Genomic DNA, 19,806 nt, shown 5'->3' with positions numbered 1-19,806 from the left:
AGGACACATCTGTAGTAGCCCTTTCCACAAATTTATCACTGCTTGAATGACCACTCCAAGGATTTGCATGGGCTCAAAACAAAACCTGCTTGTTTAAGTGATATAAAATCAACACAAAACAGAGAAATCTAAATCCTGTTAAATGAGACATTACACTGAAAGAAAATTTTCAAAGGCCTTTTTTAGAGTAGGATTTTCCCATTGAGTTTTACAGAAATTAGCCAGAGGTGCAAGTGGAATGGTTAACATCTCTTCATTAATATCACTTATCTGCAGCTCAACACTATTATCACTACTCCAATGGTCACAGGTAGTGGCCTGACCACGGACACCCGAATGGCTTCTAGAAACATTAGAATTCCTAAGATTAGCAACATTAATAGGCCTATTATCATGTTCAAACAGATCAGCATTACGAGATGCATTAGCATTGATAGGTATATCAGCATTAATAGGCACAGCAAGATGGTTAGATAAATCTGCATTCTGAAGCACCTTATCAAAGCTAGAAAAATCAGCATTCGTATGCAGGTCCAGTCGCTATGAAGAAAATCACGCAATGTACCAATGTTTATGCCAGGCCTGGCCAACCTGTGGCTCTCCAGCTGTTGTGAAACTAGAAGTCCCAGCATGCCCAGCCACAGTTTTGTTATTATGAAATGCTAAAACTGTGGCAGGGCATGCTGGGACTTGTAGTTTCACAACAGCTGGAGAGCCACAGGTTGGCCAGGCTTGGTTTATGCGGTGGTCCCATACTGCACATGTGCTGTATGGGTCTTGCATCTTCACTTGCAAAGTGGCTGCATACGTCAGGTGATTGACAGTCTGCAGCCATTTGGGGGGGGTGAGGGGGGGCAGTGATGTGCCAAGGCCAAAATCTCTATCTTCCAACAGAAATTTCTTGGCCCCAGCGAAAGAGCTGTGATGGATGTTCAAGTACCGGTGGGAAAGCAGGTTTCAGTGGTGGTACAGACCCCAGTAAAAGGAGCAGCTCATCTGCAGACACACCCACTTTTGAAGCCATGATTGAACACATGATGAACTTATCCAAGGTGGAGGTGTCAGGGAACTCACAAACTCCAGACTGCTGACTTATGGGAAGTAGGCGCCCAGTGCCTTCCCTGTAGAGTAATTTCTGGAGCAAACAGCCTCTCGACGAGTAAAGAAGCGTAAAAACTGGATCTAGATTATTCTGGGAATACTGATGAGGAAACTGGAGCCCTTCTAAATCCAGGCCTGGTGACAACCTGCGCGGAGGTGAGTGTCGCTGTGGAGGTACATGGGGAGACTCCAGCCTGGTTAAGCAAATGATGTTCTCCACGCTTTCACTTGTCAGAAAGCATTCTCCACTAGTCAAACAATGGACTTAAGATTCTCATCTCAATTAACTCATAACCACTATGCAATATTAACAGGAAGAAGTACAATAAATTCCAGTGCTACCAACTGGGCAGAGGTATGTTGTTCAGATTGCAGCTACTTAACTGCAGGGTGTGCGCGGATTTATATCAGCTTGACTTAAATCACCATTTTTTTTTTTTTTTTTTTATAATGTATTGTTACAAAGAGCAGGTAGTTTATGTTGCTAAGTATTTCAGGAACAATCCTTTTGCAAGTGCCAAATATAGACAAGAGGGTGGATTGAAGCTCAGTATTCCTCAATATGTAAGGTGGAATACTGTACAATGGTTGACTGTCTGAATTATTACATGAAGCATTGGTCAATTCTTATAAAGGTGTGTGAAGAAAACCGTGAACAAATTGATGAGATTGTTTATAACAAAGTTATCGACATTGGGCTGAAGAGAAATGCAGAACAATTATTTAACTGCCTAAAGTCCATCTCAATAGCCCTTGACTTGGTTCAAAAAGATATCTGCACCATTTCCAATGCTGTACATGTGTGGAAAGAATTAGAGGATAGTTTGGAGGAATTAAATCTGGACAAACCAAACATGAAGATATTTTTGGACTGCTATAATTAAGAATTGGGACCTGCACATTTTCTCACTTACTTGATGGACCCACGTTACTGTGGTAGTTATTTAACTGCAGAAGAAAAGTTAGAAGCTCTTAAGCTTGCCAAAGAAAAATATCCACAATAAAATATCCTTCTACCAACACAAGTCAAGTTCCAAGTAAAAGCAATCCAGTTTAATGACCTCATGTTTGACCACGATGTTCTGTCAACAGTGGCACCAATAGATTGGTAGAAAATGCACATTGGTTCAGAAACTGTAGCTAGTAATGAAAATAGCATGTTAGCAGCAGAGCAATTGCTAACATCTGCACAGGGGCAAATGCAGGATTTCCATGGGGGGGGGGGGGGGGGGGTTTTCCGTACATGTATCTATGAATCTATGTATATATATATATATATATATATATATATACACACCACCGTTTCTGGGTCTGGCACTCCTCAATCCCACAGGGTATTTGCTCCGGTGCCCTCCTTAAGCGGCAAGCGCTCAATGTATAGTCTGTAGAAGGCGGCACTCAGAGACTTTCACAAATTCTGAAACGTGCTTTTAATGTGCGTCAACGTTTTGGGAGACGTACTCCCTTCCTCAGGACACAGCAAACAAGTGAAAATACAGTGCAAACACAACATTTAAGTAACTTACCATCCCCTAGCCCGCCAACCTCCGTCGCGACCAGCGGCGTCCCGTTCCACGGCGCCCACACTTCCGGGTTCAACAACTTCCGCCCCTCCGGAGTGACGTCATTCCGTGGCCGGGCGACGCGGCCGCAGGGAGGGTGCACGCAGCGCGTCTGCGCTTGTTGCTATGGGGATACAGTGCATCCCCTAGCCCGCCAACCTCTGTCGCAACCAGCGGCGTCCCGTTCCACGGCGCCCGCACTTCCGGGTTCGACAACTTCCGCCCCTCCGGAGTGACGTCATTCCGTAGCGGGCGACGAGGGTACGTTAGACGCCGAGGGTACGGGCCCCTGACTTTTTTTACTGGGATTACAATTAAATACAGAGGGCACCAGAGTTTTATTTTGTATGTCAGAGGAGTGCCGGACCACCGTACACACACATACATTAGCATACTTACAAACACACACACAGCACTCATACACAAAGGGTATACGTGCACACAGTATACATACATACACACACCCAGTATAAATGCACACAACATACATACACACCCAGTATATATGCATACAGCATACATACACACATGCATACTATACATGCACACATCATACATACAGCATACAAACATACACACAGTATACATGCACGCACTTATACAGTATACATGCACACAGCATACATAAATATTATACATGCATACAACATACATACATACATACAATGCATGCACAGAGCATAAATACACACATGCATACTATACATACACACAGCATACATACATACATATTATACATGCACACAACATACATACATACATACACAACATACATGCACACTATACATGCATACTATACATGCACAGAGCATACATACATACATGCATGCATGCATACACACACAGTATACATACATAGTATACAATTACACACACAGTATACATGTACACATCATGCATACATACATACATAAACACACAGATAGTATACATACATATGATACACATATACTATACATGCGCATAGCATATATACATGCATACATACATACCATACACACACAGTACCCATCCATCCACAAGACAACATGCCATGTGCTTCTCCCGGCCAGCATAATTTACTGTATTATAGCCTACTGGCCCCTCCTTCACCTGGTGCTGCAATCACTGAGAGTTCTTCTGGAGTGTGAGCCAGCCACCCCCTGCGTGCGCGTGTGCTGCAGCATCATCAGCTTCAGTAGAAAGAATATTTTCCACATTTGTTTTGGTCAAAATTGAGAAACTGCTTGGGTACGTACAAAGCTGCAATACTTGCAAGTGTATAATCACAAGGAGGGCACCCGGTATCGATTAATGTGTCCAGAGTGCCAGATGACAAGCTACATACATTATATATATGATGCACGGTCGCAGAATACCAATGTGTCGAGGGTACGGGCCCCTGCCTTTTTTTACTGGGATTACAATTAAATACAGAGGGCACCGGAGTTTTATTTTGTATGTTAGAGGAGTGCCGGACCACCGTACACACACATACATTAGCATACTTACAAACACACACACAGCACTCATACACAAAGGGTATACATGCACACACAGTATACATACACACATACATACACACACACACACAGTATAAATGCACACAACATACATACACACCCAGTATAAATGCACACAGCATACATACACACATGCATACTATACATGCACACATCATACATACAGCATACATACATACACAGTATACATGCACGCACTTATACAGTATACATGCACACAGCATACATACACACATGCATACTATACATACACACAGCATACACACATTATACATGCATACAACATACATACAAACACACAACATACATACATGCATGCATAGTATACATGCATACATACATACAATACATGCACAGAGTCTAACCACGTTAGACGCCGGCACCGCGCAGCGTGCATACAGAAGTTTTCATCCGTCCGCCCGCCCGCGCCCACAGCAGTACTCCCCCTCCCGGCTCCCAGCACCGCAGATGTAAGTGAATATCTGGCACTGTGGGGTCATAGCTGCACTGTGAGGGCGTTTATGTTTCTGGCACTGGAGGCATTTATGTATCTGGCACTGTGGGGGCATATCTGCACTGTGGGGGCATTTATGTATCTGGCACTGGGGGCATTTATGTATCTGGCACTGTGGGGGCATTTATGTTTTATGGCACGGGGGGCATTTATGTATCTGGCACTGTGGGGGCATATCTGCACTGTGGGGGCATTTATGTTTCTGGCACTGGGGGCATTTATGTATCTGGCACTGTGGGGGCATATCTGCACTGTGGGGGTATTTATGTTTTGTGGCACGGGGGCATTTATGTATCTGGCACTGTGGGGGCATATCTGCACTGTGGGGGCATTTATGTATCTGGCACTGTGGGGGCATATCTGCACTGTGGGGGCATTTATGTTTCTGGCACTGGGGGCATTTATGTATCTGGCACTGTGGGGGCATATCTGCACTGTGGAGGCATTTATGTTTCTGGCACTGGGGTCATTGATGTATCTGGCACTGTGGGGGCACTTATGTATCTGGCACTGTGGGGTCATTTATGTATCTGGCACTGTGGGGTCATTTATGTATCTGGCACTGTGGGGGCACTTATGTATCAGGCACTGTGGGGGCATATCTGCACTGTGTGGCCATTTATGTATCTGGCACTGCTGGGGGGCATGTCACGTGTAGCTGGCACTGCTGGGGGGCATTTCATGTAGTGTTCCCACTAGGCGTCTGTGGCTAGGCAATGTGTCTCAGTGCTCTACCTGGCGCAAAGTGTCTAACGTGCTCTGCCTGGCGCAAAGTGTCTAGGAGGTTCTACCTGGTGCAATGTGTATTAGCTGCACTACTGTATGGTGTAATGCGAATTGCCACTATTATGTGGTCACGCACCTTCCCCACCAAGCAACGCCCCTAAATTTTTGCTGCGCGCCTTTGGCGCGCACTGTCCCTGCTTCTGCATGTGGGTGGAGGAGCACCAAGCATTACAGTATGTACATCATTTTGCCCTCCTAACTTAAAAATGTGCCCTCCCTGTGATCAGCACCCTGCCCTAATACGTGAACACTATCATGTGTAGCTGGCACTGCTGGGGGGCATATTGTGTGTAGCTGGCACTGCTGCGGGGCATGTCATGTGTAGCTGGCACTGCTGCGGGGCATGTCATGTGTAGCTGGCACTGCTGCGGCGCATGTCATGTGTAGCTGGCACTGCTGCGGTGCGTGTCATGTGTAGCTGGCACTGTTGCGGGGCATGTCATGTGTAGCTGGCACTGCTGGGGGGCATGTCATGTGTAGCTGGCACTGCACATTATGTGTATCTGGCACTATACTGGAAACATTGTGTGTAAGGAACACTACTGTGGCTGTTCTGTGTAAGGCTGCTAATTGTGTGCGTAGAGGGGGTGTGAAAATATATTTATTTATAGTTTGATAATATGAAGTTACGTGGCCACGCCCACTTTCCCAGAGGCCACACCCACTTTCCCCGAAGCTCGCGCGCATAGGGGTTGGGGGGCGCTTTTACATTTTCTCGCTCAGGGTGCTAGTAGGCCTGGAGCCGGCCCTGCCCATAACAATGTACCTTTGCAGGAGAATAGGAATATTGTAGGTCATAGAATGCAACATCCAGTACACAGAACAGTGCCAAAGGTGCACATATTGTACCTTGATTCCTAATAATTGAAAAAGAGTGTAGTTCTTTCCTGAACCACAGAAGATTAACCCTTACGTCAAATGTGGGAGATTTCCACCTTGCCACAGCCTCCCATTGTTAGGCGGGTACTAGGCCTGGACCTTCTCGGACCTGTAGTTATAGTTAACCATCTACAGTAGTTGTGTTTTAGAAGTGTGGGACATTGTAGTACTGGAGCGATTTACTTTCATGTGAAGCAGAGATCATCTAGCAAGTAGACAACCATTATAATGGTGAGTGCACAGTCTGTATCTGTCTTGTTTTCCCCCTCCCTTTTACCTGGGCTAATCGCAAAACCTGTTGCACAACTTTGAAGCCTAATGCTTCCATGTCCCCTGTGAAAATACAAGAGGTAGAAAGGGGTGACTGAGGCACTAGGGCCATTGGTGATGATCATGGTCACCACTGATTGAGCTTTCTGCCTCCAGTGTAGGATAGGCTCATCTAATCTTGTGCTCTTTCCTCTCCTTGCTTCAACTGGATAACTGTATTAGTGAATCTCTTGGACACTGCCCAGGGAGAGGTGACTGTCAGAACCAGTTGCTTGCTTTCTTTTCCTATCTGTCACATCACAATCTGGAGTTGATGAACTAGTTATGAGCATCATAAATAATGTGTGATTTTCAGGCCTATCACTTATAAAACACATGCAAAGCATTGACAAATGAGTGTCAGCAAATTAAGACATACCCGTTCCAGCAAAGATAGTGTAGCTTTTAATGCTCCTTCTGGTCTTCCAAATGGAAAACAGTACCTGTTGAAAAATAACAATGCATTATTTGTGATGATTTCCAAATAATTTAGTTAAATATAAACAAAGCACAGGCTTTTTAAAGACTTTCACTTTTTACTTCATGCAGAGATTTTTATTTGATAAGGGTGTCTCTAAACTCAAATTTAAATTGCAGTGTACAAATAAACCTGTCCAGTATGTATTTCCATCCCTTGCATAACAACACCGTTTCTTCCAGATGCAGTTACAGTACTTGGTTTTTTACTTTTCTCCCAACTTACAATCAAACCCCTACTTTATATCTAAAAACTTCCTGAACACAGAAAACAGTGTTAATCAATCTTATAATCACAGCAATCAGAAGCTACAGTTTGCTTTAAACCAACAGTCATCAGAACTGGAATCCTCTTTCTTAACCTAAATAACATTCTTATTCAATACACATGCATGAATGTAATGCTATTAAAATCACAATCACTTTCAGAAATGGAAACTCATGATTTTTTTTTACTTACATATGTGGTGTTAAATATTAACTATAGATTTTATTATTGTAGGTTAAAATAAATATAGTTTCAACAACAGTTGCCAACATAATAAATAACAAATATAAAAAAGAAATAACATTAATAATAAAAACAACAATAATAATAATAATAATAATAATAATAATAATAATAATAATAATAATTTTAGAACCCTCTCTGCTGAGCAAGGGCATTTAAATTGGTCACATGCGAGCAGACTTGGCATACTACATTCCCAGGACCGGCTCTACCATTAGGCTGGTTTAGGCAGCTGCCTAGGGGCGCCGGACTCAGGAGGGTGCCACTGAATTCATCTAGCGAAAAACTGAAGCAGTCTCTGTATGCGAACTCCTCCTTATACACTGCAGCCGCCACTATCAGGCTGTACCACATAGTGTCTCAATGCTTTCTTCGTGCTGACACATGTAACATTAAGTCTTGTGAAGGCGAATGTAACTATGACTCCCAAGGGCGCACCCATGTCCGCTCCCCACAGCTCTGATGCACCTCCTCCAAGGCCCCTGGATCACGGCTCTCCTGGCACTCAGCAAAAACGTGAAATTGGCATCAGTATCCTATACAATTCCTAACATGCCAGCTAGTGTGTATACATAGGCAGTAAGAATGGTCATCACTCAAGGATTTGAAAGTGAAAGTATATTGTGAAAAAAGTCACAACATTTTGGGGCTTTATTTACAATGTACTTTTTCACTTTGAGAGTCCTTGAGTGCTGTCCATTTTCTCTGTATATATATAATGGTGCAATTCACCCCAGCTCACCTAGTGGCCACCTGCATCTTCCCTCCGAGATGTGGTAGTGGTGGGGAGTTTAGAGGTTAGGGGGCGCTAGGCTAAAGCTTTGCCTAGGGTGTAGAGAGACCTTGCACCAGAGCCGGTTTAAAGTGGGGGCCCAGGGGGTAAGAACCCCAGGTTTAGGGGGCCCCGGCGAGAGCAGCTCTGCCCCAGCTCTGATGCTGTCTTCTCCCCTCTCCAGCCTCCGCCACCAGCTCTCCTAGCAGCAGCGGAGGCTGGAGATTAGAATCAGTCCTGTGCAACCTAGTTACCCTTGCCCATTGCCGATTCCTGCACTCCCTCTTCCCCATCTACTGTCGGAACAGAAACAGCATTGTGCTCCAGACAGCACACGCTGCTGTGTGCTGGCTGGTCTGTGGTGGTGCTGGGAGCTGCTGCAGGGGGGGGGGGGGTAGCGATCACACTGATCGGTTCCCCTCCTCTGGATTAGCCCTTGGCCGAGGGTCACAATCAAGCCCTCCATCTCTGAAAGAAACAATAACACTGTTATTTGCATAAGGGGCATGGCCACGCATCCCACAATTTGGCCACACCCCCTGATCTCACAGCAAGCACAGCAATGGGGTAGTTCCATACAATAGGGGAGGGTCCCCCTGTCTTCAGTGCCCTGGGCCCCCCAAGGCATAATCGGCCCTGCCTTGCACCGGCCCTCTACATTCCTGATTGATACAAATACTGAACTGACTTTTATTTAGTGTAAGTTTACTTTATTTGTTTCAAAAGATAAGTAAACCAATCACAAAGAAATGTCCCATATGGGACAGGATAGAACTAATGTGGCAAACAAGGCTAAAGCAGAGCACCTCAGGGAGGGTGATATTTAGAACAGTGATGTGAAAATAAAAATAAAAAATAGAAAATGTGCGTGGATTCCCTTGTACTAGTTCTAAAATCTTTGCTTTTTTTTTGGCAAAACCACACTAAAATTGCTAACAGCTGCTAAGATCAGAGCTGTAACATATTGTTGGCACACCCTCCCACAACATTTGAAACAGGGACAGCGCATACCTTAGGCGTGCAACCCAAAAAGGGATGTGGTCTTGTGGGGAAGGGGAATGGCCACATAACAGTACCCCCAATTCCAATTATGCCACACAATATTGTGTGTTACGTCACACAGTAGTGCCCCTTATTCACATTATGTCACACAATAGTGTCACTTATTCACATTATGTCACACAGCATTGCCCCTTATACATTATGACACACACACTATTGCCACTTGTACATTTTGCCACACACAGTATTGTTCCTTACAGAATAATATTACACACAGTAGTAGAGAGGGAAGTGCGGCAGCTGTACGTGCAGCACCTTCCGGGCTGACAGGCAGCTGCTACAGCATGGCCTGGTACAGGAAAAGCAGCAGCCATTCGGTCCGGAAGACACAGCTGCCACACTCCCCTCATTCACTGCCTCCTGTTCCTCCCTCCATGCTTCTGTGCTGCAGCTCCTACTGTGGCCGGGTGCATAGCCAGCAACACATATCGCAGCAAGCATCCAGCCAACAGATATCACAACAGCGGGTTCCACCCCGAGGGCTTTATGTGTCCTGTGTGCCGACACTCTCTGCACCGCCCTTGTTACAACCCTGGCAGAAATCATGTCATTTCGACCGGTTTTGTTCCTTAGGTAAATAAAAATCAACATATATTTTTCCACTCAATTATTACCAACTCACAATATTGTTTTCCCTGATATTGGCCACATCTGAATAAACTAAGTGCCAGAGCAGTGGCACAAACACATGGCAGTTTAAAAGAATATGATTGCTATGATTTGATGATATGAATATATGATTTGATGATACAACTGTTATGTGGATAAGCTGCAGGAAATGGGGCCTGGAAGATAAGCTGGTGATGGATAGTCTTGCAAGATACAGAACACCAACATCCCGGTAAAAGTCAAACACACACAATAAATGATAAGGGGGATGAGCTGTTATGGTCTATGTTGTTTTAAAATATGATTTTTTTTGTGCTGTTATATACATTTTATTGGTTTAAGCATTTGAAATACACCTGCGGCGGGATGTAATGGCATTTGAGTTTGCCAGAGGTGTGAGATGCCGGCCGAACTCTTGACTTTTTTTAAGCGGCACTCATTTTTAAGGCAAAACTACAGTACTGTATGTCTTGCAAATGACTGCCGCTTTAAAAAAACGATTGGGGGTGAAGGAATGAGCACCTGAGACATATGTGCTTCTAGCGTATGATTCAATAAAATTCCTTTATTTCACTAACCCATTGGCTGATCTTTTTTATACATTAATTTCTCATTATCACATGAGTAAGAGATTAGGGGGTCAATTTACTAAGCCTTGGATGGAGGTAAAGTGGACAAAGATAAAGTACCAGCAACCAGCTCCTAACTGTCATTTTTCAAACTTAGACTGTGACATGGCAGTTAGGGGAAGCAGTTAGGTTACCAGCTGTCGGGATCCCGGCGGTCAGGATACCGACGCCAGAATCCCGACAGCTAAGAGAAACTCGGCGGACGGAATCCCAACCGGGGCCCGGAATACACACTCAGGGGTGGTCATGCAATGCATGGTGTATTGAGGCTAGATTTATGAGGACACATCTGTATGATGCCTGTCACACACACAATAAAGGATAAGGAGGCTAATATTACTCAGTATCTGTGAAGGAAGTGCCGGAAATGATGTCTATATGACTGGATGAAAGCTTGAGATGAATGGCCTTGCAAGATACAAAAGAACACCAACACCACAGTAAAGTACAGTACTATTATATGCTGCTCGCCAAACAATTTTGGCAAAGTCCATAATATACAGTGGCACACAAAAGAATTGTCCACACACCACCCTTATGTTAGATATTAAAAAGGACATGCACAGTTTAATGAACCAATCACTTCAGCAACAGGGACTGCAATCTTTGTGGCTAAAGTGCTGATTTGTCTGGGCCCCCACACAAGAAAACATCTATGTGGTTTGGTTAAACCAAGCTACCAATGGGCTTAAGGCTAACAGTGTTGGTAAAGCTCATCACATTTGGAAGATGTCATCATAATCCTCATCGTTACCCTTTCACTGTTGTTGTTGTTAATATCATCACACATTCCCACTGGAATGCACTGTTTGTGTTAAATTAGCGACAAGGATCTTCCTCATGGAAATTGCAGTTCATTTTGATGAACATCAGTTTTTAAAAAAAATATTTTTTTTCAAAGTAGACTCCTATATTGATCACTCAAAGGGTTTCCATCTGTGTTAAACACTCTAAGTAGACACTGGAGGATGGGCAGCTTAAGTACACCAAAGCCAGTTTGTACAAGGGGCTCCAAATTGCTGGTACTTTATTCAACTGGACTGTGTGAGATGCTAAATTGTACATTATCATCAAAGTAATTCTCCACCATTCTATTGATGTTTACTGTATCAGACTGAGTCATGGTAAAGGTGTCCAAATACGTGGGCAATTATTTTAGCATGATCAGATGTCATAATCTTTCACTTTGGGTGGCTTATATTGACTCATCATCATCATCATTGATGAGTCTCTTGGAAAGGTTTTTTGTTTTTTGTTGGCAGAAGCATTTGTAGGATAAACTGAAGCAGAAGACACCATCGTATTCTTGACACTTAAGCTAAAAACTTGCTTGCAAGGAGCTCTATGCACCTCTTAAGATCTGTGTCAGTTGTAAAGAAATACTTTATGTAAGACTTAAACCTGGGACAAACACAGATGCCAAAATGGGCAGATCAAATTCCAAGAAATTGCAATGGACCCCAAAAAACTTAATGCACAAGTCCAGCATACTTCAAATGATAAAAATGTAATATAAAAAAACAAAAACTTGATATTTTAACTGCAAAAAATACATTTTTACCACTTATTATTTTTAGAGTGCCCATGATAATAATAACAATAATAATAATTAGGAGTGTTATGGTAGACTTACCATGGCTAACGCTCTTTCTGCGAGGTACATTGGGTTCCACAGGGAAACATCTGGGTATAGAGTGGATCTTGAGCACCAACAGGCTAAAGCTTTAGGCTATCGCAGGATGCATTGGGACCTCCTCTTTAAACCCCGCCTCCAGGCACTGGAACTCAGTTTTGTTAATCAGTCAAATGCAGGAGCAGGCAAGAGAGAAAGCAGATATTAGTCACATAGTACCACATTCTACCGACGGGAGAAGGGACCAGCGGCTAATGCTATACAAATCCATAGAAGCTAGGTGCGTCAGGGTGGGCGCCCTGTGGAACCCAATGTACCTCGCAGAAAGAGAGTTAACAATGGTAAGTCTACCATAATGTTCCTTTTCTGCAGCAGGGTACATTGTGATCCACAGGGAAACATTGGGGATATCCTAAAGCAGTTCCTCAAGGGAGTGGATGCGCCTTAGCGGGTATGAGAACCCAGCATCCAAAGGAAGCATCCTGGGAGGCGGAAGTATCAAAGGCATAGAACCTAATGAATTGTGTTCACTGAGGGCCATGTAGCCGCCTTGCACAATTGTTCTGCGGACGCGCCACGGCGGGCCACCCAAGAAGGTCCAACAGACCGAGTAGAATGGGCTTTAATACCAGCAGGAACTGGGAGTCCAGCCTGTGCTTAAGCTTGTGCAATCACCATTCTAATCCATCTGGCCAAGGTTTGCTTATTCGCAGGCCAGCCACGTTTGTGAAAACCAAATAAGACAAAAAGGGAATCTGACCTCCTGATAGAAACAGTCCTCTCCTCATATATACGGAGAGTCCCTACCACATCCAAAGACTGCTCTTTGGAGGACAAATCATAAGAGATGACACCACCTTAGATAAATAACATGGGCGAGTTCTTGATGAAATATCAGAAAGGGTGGACGACAGGACAAAGAGCGTAAGTTTGATACCCTTCTAGCAGAGGCAATAGCCAGTAAAAACAAGACCCTGGCTGTGAGCCATTTAAGGTCCACCGACTCAGGAGGTTCAAATGGAGACTCTTGCAGGGTATTTAGGACAACAGACAGATCCCATGGAGCCACAGGAGGGACATTGGAGGCTAAATCTGTAAGACACCCTGAGTGAATGTATGAACGTAAGGTATAGACGCAATTTGTATCTGAAACCAAACAGACAAGGCAGATATATGAACCTTGAGGGAGGCCAGACGAAGGCCTAAATCCATGCCGCATTGCAGAAAAGTCAGAATTCTGGATCTGCATGCATCATAATTCTTATGAGCACACCAGGTGAAGTAAGAATTCCAGACCCTGTAATAAATGCGGGCAGATGCCAGCTTGTGGGCTTTCAACATGGTTTGGATGACCACCTCAGAGAATCCTTTGGCCCTCAGGAGTGATGCTTGAAAAGCCACGCCGTCAAAGCCAGTCTGGCCACATCCGGATAAAGACAAGGGCCCTGAACGAGGAGGTCTTGGGGCTGAGGAAGTAGAAGGGGACGCTTTGTCGATAGACCCTGCAGGTCTGTGAACCAATGCCGTCTGAGCCACGCTGGAGTGACTAGAAGTAGAAATCCTCCTTCTTGTTTCAACTTCCGCGGGACCCTGGGCAGGGGTGACACCGGAGGGAACACGTAGGGCAGCCGAAAGCTTAATGGAAATGCTAGTACATCCACGAACGCTGCTTGAGGATCCCTGGTCTTTGATCCAAAGAACGGAACCTTGTGATTGTGTCGAGACACCATCTGGTCCACGTCTGGTAGGCCCCACTCGTCCTCTAGGAGCTGAAAGACTTCCGGATGAAGACTCCACTCTCCGGCATGCACATCCTGGCAACTGAGAAAGTCCACTTCCCAGTTTAGGATGCCTGGAATGAACACTGTCGATATTACTGGCAGATGGCGTTCCGCCCAACGAAGGATTTTCGACACTTCCATCATAGCCATGCGGCTTCGAGTGCCGCCTTGATGGTTTATGTATGCCACCGTGGAGGCATTGTCTGACCGTACTTGAATTGGCCTGTTCTGTACCAGAGACAGGGCGAGAAGCAATGCATTGAACACTGCCCGCAACTCCAGAATTTTTATTAGGAGGAGTCATTCCTCCTTGGTTCATCGACCCTGAAAAGAGTGTTGCTCCAACACCACACCCCATCCCCTCAGACTTTCATCTGTTGTCAGCAGGACCCAGTTAGGGATCCAGAAAGGACAGCCCGTGCTTAATTGCTGGTCCTGTAGCCACCAGGTCAGTGAACAGACTTACCTCCTGAGTCAAAGTGTTCATGTGAGATCTGATCCGATGAGGTAGGCCATCCCACTTGGAATGAATTAACCACTGCAGAGGGCGGGAATGAGATTGAGAGTACTCTACCATGTCGAATACAGACACCATCAGGCCAAGTACTTGCATCTCCGAGTGTATCGACACTCTGGGGCGACAATGGATGCATCTTATCCTGTCCTAAAGCTTCAGGACTTTTTCTGGAGACAGAAACAGTCGCTGGCTGTGTGTGTCCAGGAGTGCCCCCAGGTGTACCATGCTCTGAACTGGGGCCAGCGAGGATTTCTTCCAATTGATGAGCCACCCGTGGGCTTGTAGGAAGCTTACCATCAGGTGCAGATGACTGAGGAGGACATTGTGGGAGTTTGCCAGTGTCAGCAAGGCGTTCAGATACGACAGGATCCTGACTCCCTGGCGATGGAGATGGGCTGTCATTACGGCAATGGCCTTGGTGAAGATCCTAGGAGCCATAGCCACTCCAAATGGCAGACCCTGGAACGGATAATGGAGGTCGCAAATAGCAAACCGCAGATACTACTGATGTGACATGGCAATAGGTATATGCAGGTACTCATCCTGTATATCCAGGGAAACCATATAGTCTCCGGGTTCCATAGCCAGTACAATTGAGCACAGTGTTTCCATACGGAACTTGGACACTTTCACAAACTTGCTCAGTGATTTGAGGTTGAGTATAGGCCGGAAAGACCCATTGGGTTTCGGTGGTAGAAACAGGGTCGAGTAGTAACCTCTGCCTCTGTGGGACAGAGGTACCAGCACTACCACTCCTGTATTCAGGAGGGAACTTAAAACCTTTTGCAGAGCTTGCACCTTTAACGGATCTGAAGGGATAACTGTGGTGCAAAACTGGCGAGGGGGACGTCTCTTGAATGAGACTGCGTACCCGTGAGAGACAACATCCTGCACCCATGCATCTGAAGTGGTCTTTAACCAGACCTGGGTGTACTGCAAAAGTCACCCCCCACCTGGGGTCCCCTATGGGGAGGCCTGCCCCGTCACGCAGCAGGCTTGTCTTGTTTAGAAGAAGGCTGATGGGCCGCCCAGGATTGTTTAGCCTTGGGCTTTGTGGTTTTGGGAACACAAGACTGTCTCGGGTATGCCGGACCTTTTGCTTTCCCTCGAGGCTGAAAGGAATGAAAAGTGGTACCTTTTGCCTTCTGTACAGAAGGATTTGTATTTGGGAAAAAAGCAGTCTTAGCAGCTGCCAACTAAGACACAATTTTATTAAGGTCTTTCCCAAACAAAATGTCCTCTTTAAAGGGTTGTACCTCCAAGGTCTAGGTCGACCTTCCATGAACTCAACCACAGAATACGGTGAGCAAGGACAGACGTAGTCAACGCCTTGGCTGCCAACACACCCGCCTCAGAGGACGTCTCCTGAATGTAATAGGCGGTGGTGGTCTCTTCTTAGATAGCTTTTCAGGGCTGTCCAGTGCAGACCCCCTGTTAAGTGACCTGCTGCTGCAGACACCAACTCGAAAACTGAGCTCCAGTGCCTGGATGCGGGTTTCTGCAGGAGGCCCCAATGCATCCTGGGACAGCCTAAAGCTTTAGCCTGTTGGTGCCTCTTGATCAAGATCCACTCTACACCCCAATGTTTCCCTGTGGAACACAATGTACCCTGCTGTAGAAAATAATACTTTTATTTATATAGCGCTTTTCTCCTGCAGGACTCAGGGCCTAATTCAGCATGGATCATAGATGTGCTAAAAATCACACATATACAATCCATTACACTGTCATGTAGGGGGATGCTCAGCACAGGACCAGTCCTCCCTGCATGGCGGACCCTGCCCCCCTCCCCGCACACATGCGAAAGCCTACCCGCCATGTTTCGGGTTGCAGCGGCTGCATGTGGTGTCACGCAGCTGCCGCGGCCCGTCCCGCAAACTGTCCAGACATGCCTGTCAGACAGAGGCGTTCACACAAGTGACATGCCATCGCATCTCACTGTGTGCGCACGTGCATTGTGGCTTCTGTGTGTGCGCACACTTCACATGGCATCAGCATTCAAATGCTGTCGTAGTAGCATTCCATGCTGAATTAGGCCCTCAGTCACTTTACATACATAAAAAAAAAATATTAAAATGGTACATTGTACAAACGTATTCGAAATACAGCAAGTTACTAATCATACAGAAATGATAAAGAACAAAACCTAAAGAACACTAAACTCTAAACTTTAGGGGAGCATCAGTACCTTTTTGTGGACTACCAGTAGCTACAATATTTCATATTTGAAAAAAAAAAATAGCACTGCTAACCCCCACTTTAATGACAATCTCGCTGTAATTGCGCCAGATCCCTCATATTGTGGGCTATCACATTGGGAACATAGTTTATGTATGACATAAAGTAATGCAATAAAGCATGCCAAATTAGCAGCATCTACTTGCACCCATCAAGTCTGAAAACAGGCACATAGACTAATGAGCACCTAAAAGGATCAACTACATGAAATTAACACTTAAATATGTACGTTACATTATAGCTTTATAAATGAAGTGCAAACTTTTCTTTATGGACACCTACTTCATGTGCAGCTTGTTTTTCTACAGAACAGAATTAACTGCAAACAAAAAGTTACCCTTCTCTAATCACAGTGTCCCTTAATAGCTTAACCTAATTAGCATTAATAGAATTCATGCATGTGTTACAGTAATTAGCTATGATGAATTAATTTGCTTTACCTGTAATCCATATTCAAATAAAGTAAAAAGATTTCCCCCCCCCCCAAATTTCACTATTATTTCTAGCTATAATAATTGTTCTTCAAAGAATTACGATAATCCTTCAACTGCTTCACCCTTTGTTTACAGCCCTTAACTACCAAGCCATCTGATTTATAACTGACTGTTATGGATCCAGGATTACCCATAAAAACCAAGATAAAAAAGATCCTGCTGTGCCTATTCTAAAGTGTTATCAAGATCACATTAGATGTAAATAATGCAGCACTTTTTGTGTGGACTAGTTCAGGATTACACAAATCAGCGATAACATACACTGACCCCTCATTGGAAACTTATAAAGCAGAAAAGTTAAAACAGACTAAGTGTAAAATTATGTTATTTTAAAAGATATGTCATTCAGGCTGATTTGACTCCATTTTATACAACATTTGATTTGTTTAGGATTCAATGCAGATTCCAAGTGCTTATAATTCTAGACATAATCAACACAAATGTGTAAAAAAAAGCACAATAATCACTACATAATAAATAGTATTCCGGTGCAAATGTTATACAAAAAATGTATACACAAAAACAAGACATTGTTCAAATTTTGTACAAAAATTCCAGAGTAATATAGAAAATGGACGGACATGCATAAAGAAGATATAACTGTGTAAACTATTAAATACTACAAGAAGATAAAACAAGCAAACAAACAAAACAGTAGGTTTGTACCTAAAATTGGTAACAGCAAAATGTAAGGGATTAATAGTAAAAGTTTAAATTAGCTGTATTTTTTTAAATGACTTTACATAATTTAAATTCACACCCTATCAACCGAGTAAATATTTTGATACATATGATAAACAGGCATCCTCTTGACATATGCCTTACCACAAAGCAGATGGAACAAAGTTTAATATGTGTTTCACTCACATTGCGTCACTAATTCTGTAAAAAGTCTTTTAAAACATTGTTGCAATTGTCACCTAGACATTTATTTTATTATGTTTCTTTAAACTGAATAAAGAAAAAAAAATAACTTTTAGAAATCAAGAGCAAAATGGGTAAGTTGAAAATGTACTCAAGCAACATAAAATATCTATATCTTTGAATATTTAAAAAAGAAAAAAAACATTAGTGTGAAAAGAAAAAACAACAGGAATAGCAATGTATGATTAATATAATGAATTAGCCTCTAAATAGGAATTTAGGAATGATAAAACATTATACTGTACCTAAAGTGACTTATCTGATTTTCTAAAAGCAATGTCAATCGCTCTTTTATCTCTTCAAAACAATCTCTCTCGTCCATTGTAACAGTTCCAATTCCATCAGGCCTGGAAAACAATTAGTAAAAGTTGAATATGACTGCAAACGTTCTACAAATAAAGTAAAAAGTATATCAACAAAAAGGTGCACTTGAAATATAAATGTTTATACAAACACACTGAAGTAATGATATATATGTGGGTGGTTATGATACTGGTCGCATTCATGTATACCAAGTTCCCATAGTACAAGCATATCATAAAATTGCAGCACCTTACACCAGGCTAGGCAGAATGGGGCAGGTAGTACAACTTGAGTTGGAGGAGGAGACTGGACATCTCCAGATACGTTTCTCAGAAGGCACAAATTTTGCAACTCTATTTGAACTGGTACAAAGATATGTGTTAATCACAGCAAGATTAGTAGAATGACCAAGGACAGGTTCAGGAAACCAGTTCCTGATTAGAATATATTAAATGAGAAGTTCAGGAACAGAGTTCCTGCTGAAAAATACAGTATACACATGTAAAGCAGCATTATTGTCTCTGTATTTTTACATGCACTATGGTAATACAAAACATGCCCAACTTTATATCAGGAACTAATGCTGCTTTCACATCGCAAAACCTGCTTTTGAAACGGTTCTTTAAACGGTTCTTAAAACGGGTCTGAGCAGTTAAACCCCCTTCACATCGCATGTTGTAACCAGTATATTACGGATGCACCTGACTGAGGAGGGGGCAGCGGTGCTGGGGGGAAGGATGGTTAGAAGGTTGGAGGAGATTTTAAACTAGGAGCCTGGGGGGAGGGTTTAGCTAGAAACTACGGGTCATGCAGTGAGAATAGTGGGGATGGCGGTAGTAAACGAAATGGGGGAGAAGTTGGGGGGAGGGTAAGAGCAGGCAGTAAGGTTACTAACATGGGTACTAAAAGGGATTTTACCAAAGCACTAACCAATGACGATTACAGGTCATCCTTGCCACATAAGGTGAAAGCGGTCTCTAACGCAAGGGAAAATACTTATCTTAGTTGTATGTATGTGAACGCCAGAAGCATTACTGGTAAAAAGGGTGAACTAGAAATACTTGCAGCAAGCAAACAGTATGATATTATAGGCATTACTGAAACTTGGTGGGATGAATCTCATGATTGGACAGTCAATCTAGAGGGCTATACACTGTTTAGGAGAGACAGACTAAATAAAAAGGGTGGAGGGGTGTGTCTTTA

General features: G+C 43.7%; 1 protein-coding gene across 9 annotated transcripts in view; it reads right to left on the bottom strand.

Annotated features, from left to right (window-relative positions):
* CADPS2 (calcium dependent secretion activator 2) overlaps positions 1–19,806 on the bottom strand; it is a 919,737-nt gene that overhangs the window by 353,097 nt on the left and 546,834 nt on the right. For all 9 annotated transcript variants that reach the window (XM_063927189.1, XM_063927182.1, XM_063927183.1 and 6 more), the window contains 2 exons: positions 18,546–18,647; positions 7,033–7,096 (listed from right to left, as the gene is read on the bottom strand). In XM_063927189.1, coding sequence (XP_063783259.1) covers positions 7,033–7,096; positions 18,546–18,647 — 166 coding nt within the window. The remainder of the gene's footprint in view (positions 1–7,032; positions 7,097–18,545; positions 18,648–19,806) is intronic.

This window comes from Pseudophryne corroboree, chromosome 6 (genome assembly GCF_028390025.1).
Source record: "Pseudophryne corroboree isolate aPseCor3 chromosome 6, aPseCor3.hap2, whole genome shotgun sequence".
In the NCBI taxonomy this organism is placed as follows: domain Eukaryota; kingdom Metazoa; phylum Chordata; class Amphibia; order Anura; family Myobatrachidae; genus Pseudophryne; species Pseudophryne corroboree.
Note: the sequence above shows the minus strand (reverse complement) of the source record. Positions and strands in the feature narration are given on the sequence as shown.